General features: G+C 37.8%; 1 protein-coding gene across 5 annotated transcripts in view; it reads right to left on the bottom strand.

Annotated features, from left to right (window-relative positions):
• The window catches only part of EFR3A (EFR3 homolog A), a 101035-nt gene that overhangs the window by 16154 nt on the left and 66346 nt on the right, over positions 1-18535 (bottom strand). For all 5 annotated transcript variants that reach the window (XM_023728201.1, XM_004373010.3, XM_023728202.1 and 2 more), the window contains exons 15-19: positions 18298-18459; positions 17582-17713; positions 15359-15426; positions 14313-14440; positions 3573-3664 (exon numbers count right to left, since the gene is read on the bottom strand). In XM_023728201.1, the coding sequence (XP_023583969.1) occupies positions 3573-3664; positions 14313-14440; positions 15359-15426; positions 17582-17713; positions 18298-18459 (582 nt within the window). The remainder of the gene's footprint in view (positions 1-3572; positions 3665-14312; positions 14441-15358; positions 15427-17581; positions 17714-18297; positions 18460-18535) is intronic.

Here is an 18535-nt window from a genome sequence, read left to right as displayed (position 1 = left end):
CAATCAGAGTCGTTGTTATGTCAGACCTTAGTAGTTTTACAGCATCTAGCACAGCAGGTTCTGATTAATACGGACTTAATGCTAGATTCTTTGTTTTGTTAGCATATATACAGATTTCTTCAGTTGTATTTAGGAAAGGGGAAGGAATATGTATAAAACAAAGATTTGCTATTTGGCCTAGAATAAAAAATAATTCTTTTTAGCCAACTAGTTAACTTAAATTTGTACAAAGAAAAATTTAATAAGTACTCAAAATTTAATACATGTAATTCTCATCAATTCCCCATAAAAGCTGGGCTGCTAAACAAAAGCTCAGCAGTTCAAACACCACTGGTTGCTCTTTGGAAACCCTATGGGGCAGTTCTACTCTGTCCTATAGGGTCGCTATGAATTGGAACCGACTTCATGGCACCTAACAACAACAACATGACCTTCTAGAGAAAATTACTGAGTGGTGATAAAAGGTTTCACCCATATCTATTATGCATATACAGGTAGTCCCCAACTTACAATATATTTGAGTTACAATGAACTGCACTTATGACTGTTTGTTCTGTACATTTTATCGTTAGTAATATGTACTACACACAATGCTGCAGTGCATAATTTGCTGGTGTTATCATTCTCAAATGTTCACTTGCAAATGTTCAATTTTATGATTTACTGATCAAAATACTGCTGAATAGCAGCCTATGGCCTGGTCTACAATGAAGTTGGCGACAGCGTCAATGTTGGTGTTGGAAGTCGTAACAAACAAAGTTGGGCAACGTTCAACTCTAACGACATATGACAACTGAACTGCGCACGCGCCCGACAGTCATTACAACTCCGACTTCACTGTTATGACACCGATGCTGACAAAGATCAGATTATAAAGATACTGATAACAAAAGGCAATAATAACAAAAACTTAAAAAAAAAAAAAAAAGAGGTATTTGACTTACGTCAGAACTGACTTACAACAGAGTCGGGGACTGCCTGTATAAGAGATCAAAGAATCACACGCAAAATGCTTTCTTCTATTAGTCAACCTGATAATTTTAACTCAGGAATCAAAGAAAAGTCTCTATTCTATTTTAGTTATTTATGTTTTTGAATATCTTAATTTAATTTAGACAACTTTATCTACCATATTTGTACACAAATAACTTGCATCTTCTACGTTTGTTTGCCAATCGTGCCCTCCTCCAGAGAGATATTTTCACAAGCGCCACTATGTCAATTTTTTTTACATGTTGCTGTAAAAAAAACTAGCATAGTGTGCTTACAAAAATACCTTGAGAGGGGAGGTGCGGTTGGCAAACAAAGATAGCAAGTGTGCACTATTTTCATATAAATACGGTATCTATCTATCTATATATGGTAACACTTAGAAAAAGTTCACTAAGTGATTCATGGTGGGCTAAGGTTTAAATTGCAAATGTTAGAACCAACACATTTCAAGTGGAGCAAGAAATTCAATAGACTATGCTAAGAATCTGAGTTATATCTAAGGAAAATAGAAGTTTGGTATGGTCTCCATTTAAACACCTTTCTGGCTATTTTTTTTTTTTTTAATTACACTCTAAAAATCAGATATATCTGAAGACAAACTGGGATTATGTATATAAAATTTCAAATAATTCTGACCAGATACAAGAGCAATGCTTCTTTTTGAATAAGTGATTTTCTTACCTAATTCACTGTTAAAAAAATACCATTCAGATTCTGATAGTTTGTTATACTATTAACTGGTAAACACCTAACTGATGGCACTTTCTGCTGTCCATGCTATGAAATTAATTAATTAATTAGTTTTAAGCTAGAAGGTAATGTTATCCTGCCTTCTGGCATTTGAGCAAACATGTCTAATAAGTATGTGCTGATTCCATACTGGTAAATGAGGCTGAAACTCCAATGTGCTCAGCTAAATCCGGTATCAGAGTAACTTAACTTTTCAGATACTCATTGTGAGCCACATTCGACTGAAGACTTATAAGTATAACCAACGGAAAACAATTAATTGGACTTTAAAAAAGTTAACAAATATATTAATGAACTTTTAATGTAATACTCATGTTCAAGGATCTTCCTCCTACATTAAGGTTTTATATGTTTTTTCAGTTCACTTTACCAAAACAGACTGATTCTGTGCAACAATGGTAAATGCAGTATAAATATTTTTGAAAGAAACAAAAATAGTTAACAAAAGGAGAATGGAATCATGCCAATAAAATATATTGCACGCTTGAAAAAATAAAAGTCTATAAACTTAGGCTTTGGAAGTATTTCTTCCCACAAATAATACATAATCATTAAAAGACATACCCTCTTACTAAAAAAAAAAAAAAAATCAAACCTATTGCCATTGAGTTGATTCGGACTCATAGCGACCATACAGAGACCCTGTAAGGAGTGTATAAACTGAAATGGCTTTGAAGGAAGAGGTGAATTTAGGGAAGACAGATGATTGTTCTTGAGCCTTATATTGGTACAAAACATCAAACCAGCCTTATAATCTAACTTACAGCCCCAAGCTTCACAATGAACACTGTCTGTTCAAGTACACATGGTGTTCTGCTGGTAATCTCTTAATAAACTGATTAATTTTACATAACAGAGAGTTGAGCATCACAGAAAATGTCAGCTGTAACCCTGGCCAGCAAATAGTTTTAATTCCTGAAGACAAATTAACAGGTAGAGACGGGAAGGGGAAAACAGGCCGAGAAAGTATGAATTCAGACAACTTCCTTCCCTTTTCTTACATGGATATTCTATTAATTATTTCTACTGTACCAATGAGAAATAATGAAATACCTAGGAAGGCAAACAACAGATAAAGCACAAGGAGGAGGCTGACTTGACTGGCTGGCATTTCGGCATTTTTATTTGACTATCAAAAAAGTCTCTGGTGATTTGTGTGGAGTAAGTCTTAGAGAATACTGGCTGCTTTCTCTTCCTATAACTCAGGAGGGTACACTCTTGTGCTCTATTGAAACAGGAGGAGAGCATTAAATCTATGATGCTTCAAGTAAGTCACAGTCCTTAAAAAGCACATAGTTCACTGATACAGCCTAAGCTGCACTGAATTCATTATATTTAGTACCCAAATTGATAAAATCATCCCGCATAGGTGAAGTTTGAAAACGTTCTCAAATCAGGGATGAGTTTTTGGCTTCATGTGAGAGGATATAATTCCATTTACTCCCATAATTTATGCTTCAGGAAGTCTTAAAAATAAATTTAACAACATACCTTTTGTAACATTTCTTACTTACAAATCTCACTTAGTAGTTGATTTATAGTTCCTTTGACAAGGTTTCCCCACTGAATTACAGCATGAAATCTAACAATATTACAACATACAACATCAAGCTTACGAATCTTTATAGATAGCCAAAAGGAGTTCAGTAAAATAAATTATAAATAAGTTCAAGACTAAACTCATTATTTTCAATTAAAAACTTAATTAATTATAGGATAACTCAGGACTTATGACTTTCCTGTTTGAAAGTGTGGAGGAGCAAAAACATTTTTTAAATGATGTCTACCTCAAGGCAATACTCCTACTCCATAAACTTTCCACAACTTACCACATCATCAGAAGGGACGCTGTTGGGTAAGATATCCACCTGAATGGATACAGTGTCCACAATACTTTTTCTTCTAGAAAGTCGATCTTCATCTAAAATAAAAATTTTTTTTCTCCTGTTATCTGCTAGTTAGAAACAGTATACTGATTTTCATTTCTAAACTCTACATACTTCAGATTTCAAAAATTTCAGAAAATTAAGGCAGTTTGTCTTTTTGCTCTAAATATATAAAGCAATGTGTTGTCAGACTTTTAAATTTCATGATGCAGACTGCAAAATAAAACTGATGGAGGGAACCGAAATAAGGTTGACAAAAGGACATTTAGAACAGCAACATCAGTAACTGTTAAGTAATAGTTTAATACGCACGCGCACGCGCACACACACACACACACACACACACATACACACAAACACCGATAAGTCCCAAAATGCTTACAATTATAATCCTACCCTCAATCACTGTTCTGACAGGGCTTTTTCATAAAACTCCACTCTCCTCCACATCACTAAATTCATCTTTGTCTTCACACTGCCCTATTCATTTTCAAGAGTGCCATCACTGAAAAATCTTCATTATTTCTTATCGAGGCGCTTAGGATAGCTTCCTAACTCATCCTCCTAATACAGCTCTCCCTTCCAATCTAGCTTCCACACTGCAACTAGAGTTATTTCTAAAATAAATCATTTTTTGTTCTAATTATAATTTTTAAAGAGTCCACTGACAAACACAGAGCTTCCCAAGCTTTTTCACATCATGGCGCATATATAAAATGATCATACATGCATGGTACACAGAGCTAAATGGAAAAGGCTGCTCACGCTGCAGGCTCTCACTGCCCCGGCCCTGTCTAGCTACCTGAAGAGCTAAGGAACTCGATATCAAGACACACCTGTAATGTTCCCAACAGGTGGTAAGCTTAGGTCTAGAATCTTAGTCTAGCAGCACTAAACCACTTTATAATCTGGCAACACATCATCTTTCCAATCCCATATTGTATACACTATGATGTTATGCTACTGAAGAGGTAAAGACTGCGGAACTAAAAGAAGCCTGACATTTAGATAAAGAAACTGGTTTCTCTCTTACTCACTTCTCCTCTAGTCCAAAGTAGCCCTCCCTGAGAATAATCAATGCTGTTCATCAAACATTGTACTTTTCTCCCTTTCTGGGCAATTGGTAGGATTGTAATTCCTCGTCCCTTTGTGGAAGCAGGGTCTACGTAACTAGTTCTGGCCAATAAAGAATGAGCAATCCTCCAGACAGTGGTTGCTCCGGCAGCTTGGACTCCAGAATACAGACAATATGAAGCGGAACCTCCAGTCAACTCCCAATGCACGGGCAGAGTGAGCAAAAAAGAAATCTTTACTGTCATGGCCACTAAGAATCTGGGATTGTTACCATGGCATAACCTAGTCCAGGATTCCTAAACGCAGGCACTGCTGCGTTTTGGGCCAGATAATTCTTGCTGTGGAGGGTTATCTTGTGCATTGCAGGCTGTTTAGCAGCATCCCTGGCCTCTACCAGCTGGATGCTAGTAGCACCCCTCGCCCTCTGCCCCAGTTGTGACAACTAAAAGTGCAAAGATGTCTCCAGACACTGTCAAATGTTTACACAGAGGGGGCGAAATCACCACCGGTTGAGAACCACTGGACTCTGCCCATCCTGACTGATGATACACCTTTCTACAATTTTCCCTGTGCCTCCATCCAATTTTCCCTATATACCTCCAACAAATTAAGCTTCTCAAAACTTCCACATTACTCCCCAAATCCAATGCTCCCCACTGCTTTCTAAACTAAAAAGGTCAGATCCTACCACAGTAATTTCACCCGCTCCCTAACTTATCCAGTGCTCACATCCAATATGCCCAGTCTCCAATCTCTGAGCATACTTTGGCACACCTGTCTTCCATGCTTTCCTGCAAACAGGGCCCTCCACTGCAACACTTCCCTTAACCTTCCCTTCTTTACCCCCACCCCCCAATAACAGTCTTATCTTTCAAGGCCTGCTGGAACATTATACTGCTTCCTTAAAATCTTAACTATTACTCCAATTATTTCTACTTATCCTTCTTTCTTTTGCGCTACAGAAATTTACGACCAGTTGTGACTGAGCTTCCATCATATCAGCCTTAAGCATTTACAGGGTCTTGTACTACTGTCATGTAAATTAACGTGCTATCTCTCCAGCCACACAGAAATTCAGTGACTGTGCACCACCCAGCGGGAGCCACTTAGCTTCTACTGCAGGAAGGCTGGAGGGACAGAACACACATACTCAGCTATGACGAATTACTGCATGCTGTTTTGCTAGAGTTTTCAGGTTGAAAATATCTGATCTTCTGCATGTGGTTCTTCCTGAGTTAATCTGTTGTTGCTGTGTGCCAGTGAGTCGATTCTGACTCACAGAGACCCTACAGGACGGAGGAGAACCGCCCCATACGGTTTCCTAGGCTGTCATCTTTACAGGACCAGATCGCCAGGTCTTTCTCCTACTAAGCCGCTGGTGGGTTTGAACCGCCTACCTCTCGGTGACCAGCTGAGCACTTAACCATTGCATCACCAGGGCACCTCTGAGGTAACTCAGACACTGTATTTTGTTTTTCCTTTGTGATCACATGATTTGATATAAATTACCAAACACAATGGCATCAATGGAACTGCTACAAGATAGTATGTCCATCACTGCTGCCCTGCCTTCAGCCTCTAAGCAGGTTCAAGGTCTCCTAAGAACTCAAAATGAGGAATAAGTAATACCATGCTTCTTATAAAGAATTTCTGGAGTAATATACAAAGGGTTGCCGAGAAGAGTCAAACTGAAGCCTGAGATAGAAATAAAGAGAGATGTATGGGATGGGAGATTTTGCTGAGCGGCAAAATCAGTGGGAGAAAAGAAAGGAAGCAGAGTAGGTAAAGAAGAACTATAAGGTTTGAGAAGAAACATTACACATTCTAAAAGGTCAGAAAATAAAATTCACTGGAAATTCTACCACTATATTCTCAGAATGTTTTTCTCTTCTGACCTATATAATCACGTGCTTATGGGTGACTGCAGAAAAGCCCAGCACACCTATAATCAGACGCCTTGTACAGATACACAGAAGTTAAGTTCTAACACAGCTCTTACAGAAGGCAACACCACAGCTCCCACTGGCCAGTTCCGTCGTTCCTGAGCTGCCTCTCCAAGTCTACTGAAATGTGGCATCGGGGCAGCCTGAGACTGCACTGTCATGTGGCTCTGGAGCATCCCACATCATCATCTCTCGGACTGTCTGATGCGCACAGCCCTGGGAGGCCCCTGTCTTAGTAAGGCCACTCTTGTCTGGGCTAGGAGTCTTCACCTTACTCTTCCGTTTTCTCACCGCCGTATCTCTCTGCCACCACGTGTCTGTCTGTCGTACTATGGTGGCTTGCGTGTTGCTGTGATACTGGAAGCTCTGCTGACTCGACGGCACCTAACAACGTAACTCTCTGCTTCTTATATGTGTTGTTCACAATGGTGATTATCACTTCTTTTTTTTGTTTTTAACTATACACAAGGACCTGAATTTTAGAAGCAACAGTGCTATGCCTAACTTCCTTCCATGACATTCTGCTGCCACCTGGTGTATCTGTATATAATGCATATACCCACTGCATTCCGGTGGCTAAAGAAGAGAGAAAACAGTCTGAACGCAAGTACGGCACAGAGCTACAGTAGATGAGTCCCAACATAATTTTATACGGTTATATAAGGAAATAAGATATAGAGACTGACTTAATTGTATGTAAGAAAACGTAAGTGCATTTGGAGTTATTAAAAACCTAACTGGGAGACTGTGAAACCTCACAGGTTATTTATCTCCACACAAAACTCACAGTGTCATAGCTGAATTCTTATACTACTCATACGGATAAGCTTTTTTGCTCCTATAGAAAAAAAAACAAAATTCCACCTTGAATTAAATGCATATTTACAGAATGAAAACAAACAAAAAATCATTTGCACTAGAATATGGAACAAAAATTCAGGGTAATATTAAAGACAATATTTTTCTTTAAAACAAATTTTAAAACGAACAGAACCTCTACCACCACCCCCTCCAAAAAAGGAGAGATCGGATATATACATGAAAATATCTTATAGCAAGGATTGGATGGAAAGCACTGGAGGCTTTGATAAAGCAAATAAAGGTTTCCATGTTATTATAAGTGCTTTTAACCTATAGGACAAATCAACAAAACTAAAGAAGATGACTGGAAAATTAAAACACTGAAATAAATACCATTCTTATATTTCTATGGTATTCTGCAGTTTTCAAAGGGCTTTCACATATACATTCATCCCACTGGAGCAAATGGCTTAGGTGAGAGTCCCTGCTTTACATGTGGGGACTACGAATCCCTGAGAGCTAAGCAGCAGGCCCAGTCACAAAGCTGGAGTTGAGCCAAGATCATAACAAATTTCTGACTCCAAGCCAACTTAGACGTTTTTTGTTTCCTGGCTCAGACAACAACTGACAGTTGTACTATCAATACCTCTGTCAAAGCATACCGACTCACCTGCTGCAACTGGTCTGCAATGGCAGCGAACGGTTGGTTTGGAGAAGACCTGCAAATGACTAGGTTTTTAAAATCTAAGTAAATTTTTGCCTATTATTTGTATTAATTTATGGGGTTTGCCCTGTTCTGAGTTCACTGTAAAAGACACACACACATTTGCACGTGGGCATGTGCTCTGTGTCCTCTGTTAGCAATCTTTTCAAAGACTGGGCTACGTCACTGTCTCCACTCTTCCTCAAGGACAAAAAGAGCAAAACCCAAACAAAGTACAACTATAATGCTGCAATTCCTTCCCATCAAAGCTGCCGTCTCAAAGGTCATCAATTATCACTTTCTAGGAAAACCCAAAGGCCTTAATGGATTCTCAACCTCCATGAACTTCAGCCATTTGTAACAAATTCCTGAGTCTAAATAAATGGCCCATGAAAAATAGTTAGCAAAATCAAATAATTTATTGAGCACCTAACTGAAGATCGGTTCTAAACTATCAAAGTCATTGCAAGTCAGAAAAATCTTATTCTTATCAAGGGATTTCTATGCAATGATAGATAAAAAGTGTATACTGAAATGTTCAGAATTCTCCCAGTCAATAACAGATAGGGATTAAGAAAGGGAATAAAACATCTTTTTTAGGGATGGGAAGAAATGAGAAAGAGCAAATCACCTAAGGTTAAAAAAAAAAAAAAAGTGCTAGAAATTTCTTTAAAATTTGTTAAGGGTTACAGAAACAGGGTAAAAGGGACTAACAAAGGGGTAAAAATAAACTCCAGCTATGGGGAAGGGAGACTAAAAATAAAACTAAAGCTGTAACTACATAAAATGTACAGGCTATCGGTTACATTTTCTAAAGGGAAACTTTCTGAAGTGATTTTCCTACAGGAAAGGTGAGGGAAAAGGCAGGCCAAACTGACCCTGGGATTTACCTTTGTGCTTCTGTCTGGGTTTAGGAGGTTTTTTGCTTGAAGGAAAGAGAGCTAAATCCAAATTATAAGAATAAAATTTTTAAAAAGTGATTCAAAAATTCCCTTTAAGTTATAAAGCTCTACCAATGTTTTGTTCTTAGCACATTTCTCCAAGGAATTCATGAAGAATAGAGCTTTTCATAGTATAGAACTGAAATGAAAATACAAACACATTCACAACATCTTAGACTACTAAGAGGAACTATCATTAAATAAGTGACTATATTTTAGATCCACATTATAACGAAGAAAAGACAATGTAAAATGATGGGACCACTTGGAGTGATTACCCAGCAAATCATCTAACTGAAACCAAAGAGTTCCCTTATAGAAATACTATCTAAGCATAAATTTCTATATATTAAACTGTTCTAAGGCATACTGCCCAGAGAATTAGACATTAAAACATTATGTTCTAAACTTTACAGAAGAAAATCAAGGCAAACATTTAAGTAAAAGCGAAGACAGGAACTGGATAGTATTTAACATGCTGACATGTTAAGTGGGTTCAGGAAGACTAAACCCTGTGTAACACGTTTGGGCCACGATTTTTTTCTGTATGATTAAAGATGGACAACAACAACAACGAGAAAAACTTCATCAAAGAGTTAAATAAAATATTATCACCCAAATTTTCTTGTCTGATCAAGGGCCCTTATGCAGTCAGCTCTGTGGACAGAGGTATCCCCAAAAGAACTAGCTCTGCCATTTTTGGTGTTTATGTTGTTGGGTGCCGTCGAGTTGATTTTCAACACAGAGTGACCCCATGTGACAGGGCAGAACTGTTCCATATGGTTTCCCAGGCTGTAATCTTTACATGAGCAGATTGCCAGGTCTTTCTTCCGTGGAGCTGCTGGCTGGGTTCAAACCACCAATGTTTTGGTTAGCAGCTGAGCACTTAACAATTGTTCCACAAGAGCCTTTGTCATTTGGAAGAGTACTGACTGTTTGTTATGTAAACAACCCTGCAAACTTTTTAAGTTAGGAATATTTTTTTCCTTCTCTGAGTACTACATAATTCCTTCTGTTCTGTCCATTGCCTGAAATTATTCTTTTGTACTTCAATGCAAACCTCTATGGTGCCTTGCATTAAGTTTTTACTTAAATAAATAAAAATCAAAGAATTTGTTGTACTGGGGTGGCCCGCGTGTTGCTGTGATGCTGGAAGCTACGCCGCCGGTATTTAAAAAATGAGCAGGGTCATCCATGGTGGACAGGTTTCAGCAGAGCTTTCAGACTAAGACAGACTAGGAGGAAGGACCTGGTGGTCTAATTAAAAAAAACTGGCTAGTGAAAATCATATGAAGAGCAGCAGAATACTGACTGGAATACTACCGGAAGATAAGCCCCTCAGGTTGGAAGGCACTCAAAATACAACTGGGGAAGAGCTGCCTCCTCAAAGTAGAGTTGACCTTAATGATGTAGTCAAGCTTTCGGGACCTTCATTTGCTGAAGGGACACAACTCAAAATGAGAAGAAACAGCTGCAAACATCCATTAATAATGGGAACGTGGATTGTACAAAGCATGACTCTAGGAAAATTGGAAGTCGTTCAAAATGAAATGGACCATGTAAAGATTGATATCCTAGGCATTACTGAGCTGAAATGGACAGGTATTGGCCAGTCTGAATCGGACAATCATATGGTCTACTATGCCAGGAATGACAAACTGAAGAGGAACAGCGTCGCAATCATAGACCAAAAGAACATTTCAGGATCTATCCTGAAGTACAATGCTGTCAGTGATAGGATAATACCCATACACCTACGAGGAAGACCAATTAACACAACTATTACTCAAATTTACAAACCAACCACTAATGCCAAAGATGAGGAAATTAAAGACTTTTACCAACTTCTGCAGTCTGAAATTGATCAAACATGCAATCAAGATGCACTGATAATCACTAGTGACTGGAATGTGAAAGTAGGAAACAAACAAGTAACAGTAGTTGGAAAATATGGCCTTGGTGATAGAAGCAATGCTGGAGATCGCATAATAAGAATTTTGCAAGACCGGCAACATACTCATTGCAAAGATCTTTTCTCAACAACATATAGGGTGACTATACACATGGACCTCGCCAGATGGAATACACAGGAATCAAATCAATCACATCTCTGAAAACGGACAATGGAAAAGCTCAATAGCATCAGTCAGAACTAGACCACGGGTAGAATGCGGAACAGACCATCAATTGCTGATACTCAAATTGAAGCTGAGGAAAATCAGAACAAGTCCATGAAAGCCAAAGCACGATCCTGAGTATATCCCACAGGAATTTTCAGCCTACCTCAAGAATAGATTTGACATATTGAACACTAATGACCAAAGACCATATGAGTTGTGGGATGACATCAAGGACATCATATATGAAGAAAGCAAGAGGCCATTAAAAAGATAGGAAAGAAAGAAAAGACCAAAATGGATGTCAGAAGAGACTCTAAAACTTGCTCTTGAATGTCGAGTAGCTGAAGTGAATGGAAGAAATGATGAAGTAAAAGAGCTGAACAGAAGATTTCAAAGGGTGGCTTGAGAAGACAAAGTGAAGTCTTATAATGACATCTGCAAAGATCTGGAGTTAGAAAACAAATGGGAAGACATGCTCAGCATTTCTCAAGCTGAAAGAACTGAAGAAAAAATTCAAGCCTTGAGTTGCAATTCTGAAGGATTCTTTGGGCAAAATACTGAATGACATAGGAAGCATCAAAAAAAGACGGAAGGAACATACACTCACCCTACCAAAAAGAACTCGCCAACTTTCAGTCATTTCAGGAGGTAGCATGTGATCAAGAACCAACAGTACTGAAGGAAGAAGCCCAAGCTACAGGCATCAGTGAAAAACAAGGCTCCAGGAACTGACAGAATACAAATTGAGATGTTTAACAAATGGATGCAGCGCTGGAAGTGCTCATTTGTCTATGCCAAGAAATTTGGAACACAGCTACCTGGCCAACTGACTGGAAGAGATCCATATTTGTGCCCATTCCAAAAAAAGGTTATCCAACAGAATGCGGACATTATCCAACAATATCATTAATATCACACGCAAGTAAAATTTTGCTGAAGATCATTCAAAAGCGGCTGCAGCAGTACATTGACAGGGTACTGCCAGAAATTCAAACCAGATTCAGAAGAGGAGGTGGAATGAGGGATATCACTGTTGATATCGGATGGATCTTGGCTGAAAGCAAATACCAGAAAGATGTTTACCTGTGTTTTACTGACCATGCAAAGGCATCTGACTGTGTGGATCATAACAAATTATGGATAACACTGCAAAGAACAGGAATTCCAGAACACCTAATTGTGCTCATAAGGAACCTGTACATACACCAAGAGGCAATCGTTCCGACAGAGCAAGGTGATACTGCATGGCTTAAAATCAGGAAAGGTGTGCATCAGGGTTGTATCCTTTCACCATACTTATTCAATCTCTGTGCTGAGCAAATAATACGAAAGGCTAGGCTATATGAAGAAGAAAGCAGCATCAGGATTGGAGGATGACTCATTAACAATTTGTGATATGCAGATGACACAATCCTGCTTGCAGGAATCGAGGAGGACTTGAAGCACTTACTGATGGAGATGAAAGACTCAGCCTTCAGTGTGGATTATACCTCAACATAAAGAAAACAAAAATCCTCACAACTGGACCAATAAGCAACATCACTATCAATGGAAAAAATACTGAAGTTGTCAACGATTTTATTTTACTTGGATCCACAATCAATGCACTTGGAAGCAGCAGTCAAGAAATCAAGCGACATACTGCAGTGGGCAAATCTGCTGTAAAAGACCTCTTTAAAAGTATTGAAAATCAAAGATGTCACCTTGAGGACTATGGTGCGCCTGACCCAAGCCATAGTATTTTTAATTGACTCATACATGCGAAAGCTGGGCAATGAATAAGGAAGATAGGAGAAGAATTGATGTATCTGAATTATGGTGTTTGTGAAGAATACTGAGTATACCACGGACTGCCAGAAAAACGAACAAATCTGTCTTGTAGGGAGTACAGCCAGAATTCTCCTTAGAAGTGAGGATGGGGAGACTATATCTCACGTACTTTGGACATGTTATCAGCAGGGACCAGTTCCAGAAGAAGGACATCATGCACTCCAACTACTGATCCTTCTTCTTTGTTTCCAACTTTCATATTCTAAATCACTAGTAATTTTTAATGCATCTTGACTGCATGTTTGATCAATTTCAGATTGCAGAAGTTGGTAAAAATCTTTAATTTCTTCATCTTTGGCATTCGTGGTTGGTACGTAAATTTGAATGATAGTTGTATATTAACTGGTCTTCCTTGTAGTCATATGGATATCATGCTATCACTGACAGCGTTGTACTTCAGGATAGATCTTGAAATGTTTTTGGACGACGAATGTGATGTCATTTGAATCTGTCATTCCTGGCATAGTAGACCATATGATTATCCAATTCAAAATGGCCAATACCAGTCCATTTCAGCTTACTAATGCCTAGGATATCAATCTTTATGCTTTCCATTTTATTTCTGACAACTTCTAATTTTCCTAGATTCATACTTCATATATTCCATGTTCCGATTAACTAATGGATGTTTGCAGCTGTTTCTTCTCATTTTGAGTCATGCCACATCAGCAAATGAATGCTTGATTCCAACCATGTCAATTAAAGCAACTCTACTTTAAGGAGGCAGCTCTTCCCCAGTCATGTATTGAGAGCCTCCCAATCTGAGAAGCTCATCTTTCAGCACTATACCAGACAATGTTCTGCTGCTATTCATAAACTTTTCCTTGGCCAATTTTTTTTAGAAGTAGATCACCAGGTCCTTCTTCCTAGTCCATCTTAGTCTGGAAGTTCCACTGAAATCTGTCCACCATAGGTGACCCTGCTGGTATTTTAAATATCGGTGGCATAGCTTACAGCGTCACAGCAACATGCAAGCCATCACACTATGACAACCTGACAGAGGAGTGGTGGAATATATATATTAAGTATAATAATAAAAACTGACTCAAGGACGCGATTTGCTAATCACATAAACATCTTCAGTGATTTACTATAGGTTTTCAAGGGCAAACTTTAGAAATGGAAGTGAGCACACTGTTAAGCATTTGAAAAAAGCTGTGATATAGCAAGTATACATATCAGAATTAATTTTCATTGCTAATCTGGTGACATAAAAATTACTGAAACATAATCAATCACTAGCATAAGAGTTCTAATCACCCTCCTCTTACCTTTTACTTGTGGTACATATGGCACGGACAATCTCTCAACACTGTATCCACTTCCACCTAGTGACTCGGCAATCTTATTGGTCAGAAAATACAAATTTTTGTCATGCTTCTCTAAAGACTTTGGAAGCCTGTCAGGTTGATCAAAACAACAATTATTCAGTATTATTTAAATTACTGGACAAAAGTACATTAATTGCAAAACATTCTACAGCAAAAACTCCCACATTCTAAATTTAAACAACTTATACTGTAATTTTTTAGGAGACTAATTTGAGCTATTTAAACACACATGGTAAGTGGTCCCTTATGTTAACCATTCTGCTTTTGTCCCGCAATGACGTTGTTCCAATAGTGAATTCAGCCTTAGATTACTCTGTTGGTATTCACACATTAAATGATGAAGGACACTAAATTCAGCTCTAACTTTCATGCTAATTAGAAAGTCACTGAGAGAAGAAACTAAAAATGTAGCTCACTGATTGTTCATGAAAAATATATTAGCCAGCTAAGTGACAGGAAGCACTTGTCCAACCACGTAAGATTTTACTTTCTTTTCAAACTGCCTGATACTATTTTATGCTGGTTTCTTCTATACCAAACTGTTTTCAGAGCCAAAAAGTTTGAATAAAGCATTATTCACAGATTTTTTAAACATTTTCCTTAGTATATCCTTCTCCCACAGTTTTATGAGTATTGCTATTATTATTGAAAGTCTTCAACGGGATACTGTATTCTCTTAAAGGAGTGTCCATTTACATATGCCAACATAAAAAATGCTATGTTTAAGAAATGTATCTCTGTAATTTAAAAAGGTTTATTTTTTAAATTATTTATTTTTTAAATTGAAGACTGACACCATGTGTGCATGAGTCTACATTTATAATGTTAAAGAGAAAGAAGCTAGATGAATTAAATGACAGATACACAAAACAGTGATTATTACAAGCACAGAAAATCATTATAACAATAGTAAATTCCTAAATAATCATTACTGATCGGTTTCTCGAGTCAGTGCCCCTTTCTTAAAATGTAAAGAGTTAACATACGTGTACTTATCTCTGAAAATATGCTCTGGCAGAAAATAAGGGGCTTCCATAGTTCGAATTTCAATAACCTGAAAAACAGCCAAAAACAAAACAAAACAAAAATAAAAACCTCACCTCTCATGACCTTACTATGAAATTTTGGAAAAAAAAAAAAAAAATTTAAACATTTATAAGAAATATATTTATTTTATTTTGGAATTAGTCTAAGTTAGAACCAAAACGCAGACTCCATTTTGTTTTCACATTCATTATTTAAAAAAATGTAGCAATAACAAAATCATGATAATTTAACTAAATAACCAAACCCCTTGTCACTGAGTTGATTCTGACTCCTAGTGACCCTATAGGATAGAGCAGGGTTTCCAAGGCTGTAATCCTTACGGAAGCAGACTGCCACATCTTTCTCCTGCAGTGTGGCTGGTGGGTTCAAACTACTGACCTTCTGGTTAGCAGCCAAGCGCTAAACCACTGCACCACCAGGGCTCCTTATTACATGTAGTAAAAACAATGACACTAGCACCTTGTATTACATGTGGCTAAAGATACTGCGAAGGGATAGGAAACCCACAGCCCAGGGCACGAGGCCCTCACCTCCTCCGCCTTCTGTACTCCCTCTGGCAGCAGATGCAGGAGGGCGCCATGTTCTGGTGAGGTCTGGCTTTGTACTGGGGTGCTCTGCCTTTGCCATATTTGTATCTCTAATCGCTGGCATTAAATATGCACTGAAATGTTTATTTAATGAACGAGTTTTATTTCTTAGGATGCACTAAAAACTTACCTTTAGCAAAGACTGCCAACTTCATAAAAATGAGGTTCACCCTGACAGATGTCTTTAAGGAATAAAAATTTCAGTGTACTTTTTCTGCCTGGCATGTTAGGGGCTTTTAAATGTATATTAAATTACACAAGTAATTATTTAATGAGTTATTAGTGAAAAAAGCTAAATACAGTTAGATGACATCAGACAATTCTCTGAGAGGCACATTAATTATTCAACTTGTGAGATCTGCATCGAGTAGATTGATTAAAACAGTAAGAACAAGAAAACACGATATAATTTAAGAAAATTTAGATTCACACTGGCTCAAAAGGAAAAAATATATCTATGAGGAAATCACATGAAATTCAAGAAATTAAGAAAATCATGTATTTCAAAAGAGGAAAATACAGAACAAAATTTCAAATTCTCACGGAATCTATACTTTCTGGAGCCACTGAGGCTGGATGAACCACCAAACCACTGCCCTGAGATAATCTTTAAACCTAAAATCAAAAATACTCCCTGAAGTCTTCTTTAAACCAAGCAATAGTTTAACACAATTAGTAAAGAATGTCCTGAGTATTGTGCTCTTTTAAAGAACTATCTATATACCAGGAAACCCTGGTGGTGTAGTGGTTAAGAGCTACAGCTGCTAACCAAAAGGTCAGCAGTTCAAATCCACCAGACACTCCTTGGAAACTCTATGGGGCAGTTCTACCCTGACCTATAGGGTCACTATGAGTTGGAATCAGCTTGACAGCAATGGCTTTGGTTTGGGTTTTTATCTATACGGTGTGGTGGTTAAGTACTCGGCTGAGAACCTAAAGCTTGGTGATTTGAACCCACAGGCCACTCCACAGAAGAAAGATGTGGCAGTCTGCTTCTGTAAAGATTTACAACCTTGGAAACCCTATGGGGCAGTTCTACTCTGTCCCACAGGGTCCCTAAGAGTCAGAATTGACTCGATGGCAAGTTTTTTTTTTTTAAAAATCTATGTGGGATCAAACTGACAACATCAATTCAAAAGGTTAAACAGGAAGTTTAGGGGACAGTGAGTTTATGTTAATGGGGGAGGAACAATTCAGAAAAGGAGGGTGAGAACAGATGCACAACTTGAAGCGGAAATCCAATGTCATTGAGTGAACAGTGCGTGTGGAAACTGTTGCGCTGATGTATATTTTGCTGTGTGTATTTTCAACAACAACAAAATTATTTTTTAAAAAAACCCATGTATTCCATTCAAACACTACATAAAAAAATTCTGATAAAATAACAGGAATCAAGGAAAATATATGAAAACATTAGGTGTAGTTTTAGCTGTAGATCCAACTTAATCACTGCATATTTTATGGAATTATTTTAATAACTTGATAGTCACCAAAATTAAAAATAATCATCACTAGAAAAAATTAGCCATTTTTTTGGGTAAAAATCAAGTTCAAGGACTTTTGTACATATATTACCTTGCTAACATGCTGGCAAAATGCAGGGACAGCTATCATCTGACTGACGAAGTTGAGGTATGCTGCAACCAGCGCCATGATTCCGCAGCGCTGGAACATTGGCAAATTATCCTCGTTGATAATCACACTGTCCTTTAACGAGAAACACACACATCCAATGGTTCAAGGTCTTATGCTCCATTAGAGTTTTCTCTTTGATTATACTGGAACACTGCGTGTAGTCTGGAATGCTAACCAAAATGTCACCTTATAAGAAGTTATTTTTTAGAGGTATACTGAAAGGAGAACACATGGCCATTTACAGGAGTTAAATCGCTCACAGTAAATGTCTCTTCCTTAGGAAAGCCTTTCCTGTTCTCTGTTATATGCACGTGTCCACTGCATACTGTCCTTTTATTAAATAGCACTTTCACAGCTCCAACTGAACAACTGAATATATGTAATTACTAATGAATGACTATCTTCCTCACTAGACTGAAAGGAGAATGGGCCTAGGAACCATGGCTGTCTTTTTCATCACAACACTGAGCACATAGGTAGTGCTCATTCAATATTTTTTAAAAGAATAAATGAATGTGATCATAGTCGAGTAGTTTAGATTGACAACTTGCTACCTCTCTAAAAATCCATGTCCTTGGATAAAGGCAACAACACTTTAAAAATGGTGGCTGCTTCATAAAAATTTTTCTTCAATGAGAAGGTTATGAAATCATTACCTGTAAAGCAATCACTAATCGAATGAGATCAATAACCACTTCTTCATTGGCCAGTTCAATAGTTATAAGAGCAAGAGAAGTATAAAGTAGCTCGTAGTTTTTCTGAACATTGTCTTCCTCTTTACAGCCCAAATATATGTGCCGGTATAGTTGCTGCCCATTCTGAAAAGGGAAATGACAGAGGAAAAAAGACATATTTTGCTTAAAATGTCTTAAGGGCAGACTTCAGATACATACA

This window comes from Trichechus manatus, unplaced genomic scaffold, assembly GCF_000243295.1.
Source record: "Trichechus manatus latirostris isolate Lorelei unplaced genomic scaffold, TriManLat1.0 scaffold00022, whole genome shotgun sequence".
In the NCBI taxonomy this organism is placed as follows: Eukaryota; Metazoa; Chordata; class Mammalia; order Sirenia; family Trichechidae; genus Trichechus; species Trichechus manatus.
The sequence above is the reverse complement of the archived record's forward strand: the minus strand, read 5'-3'. Positions and strand labels throughout refer to the sequence as shown.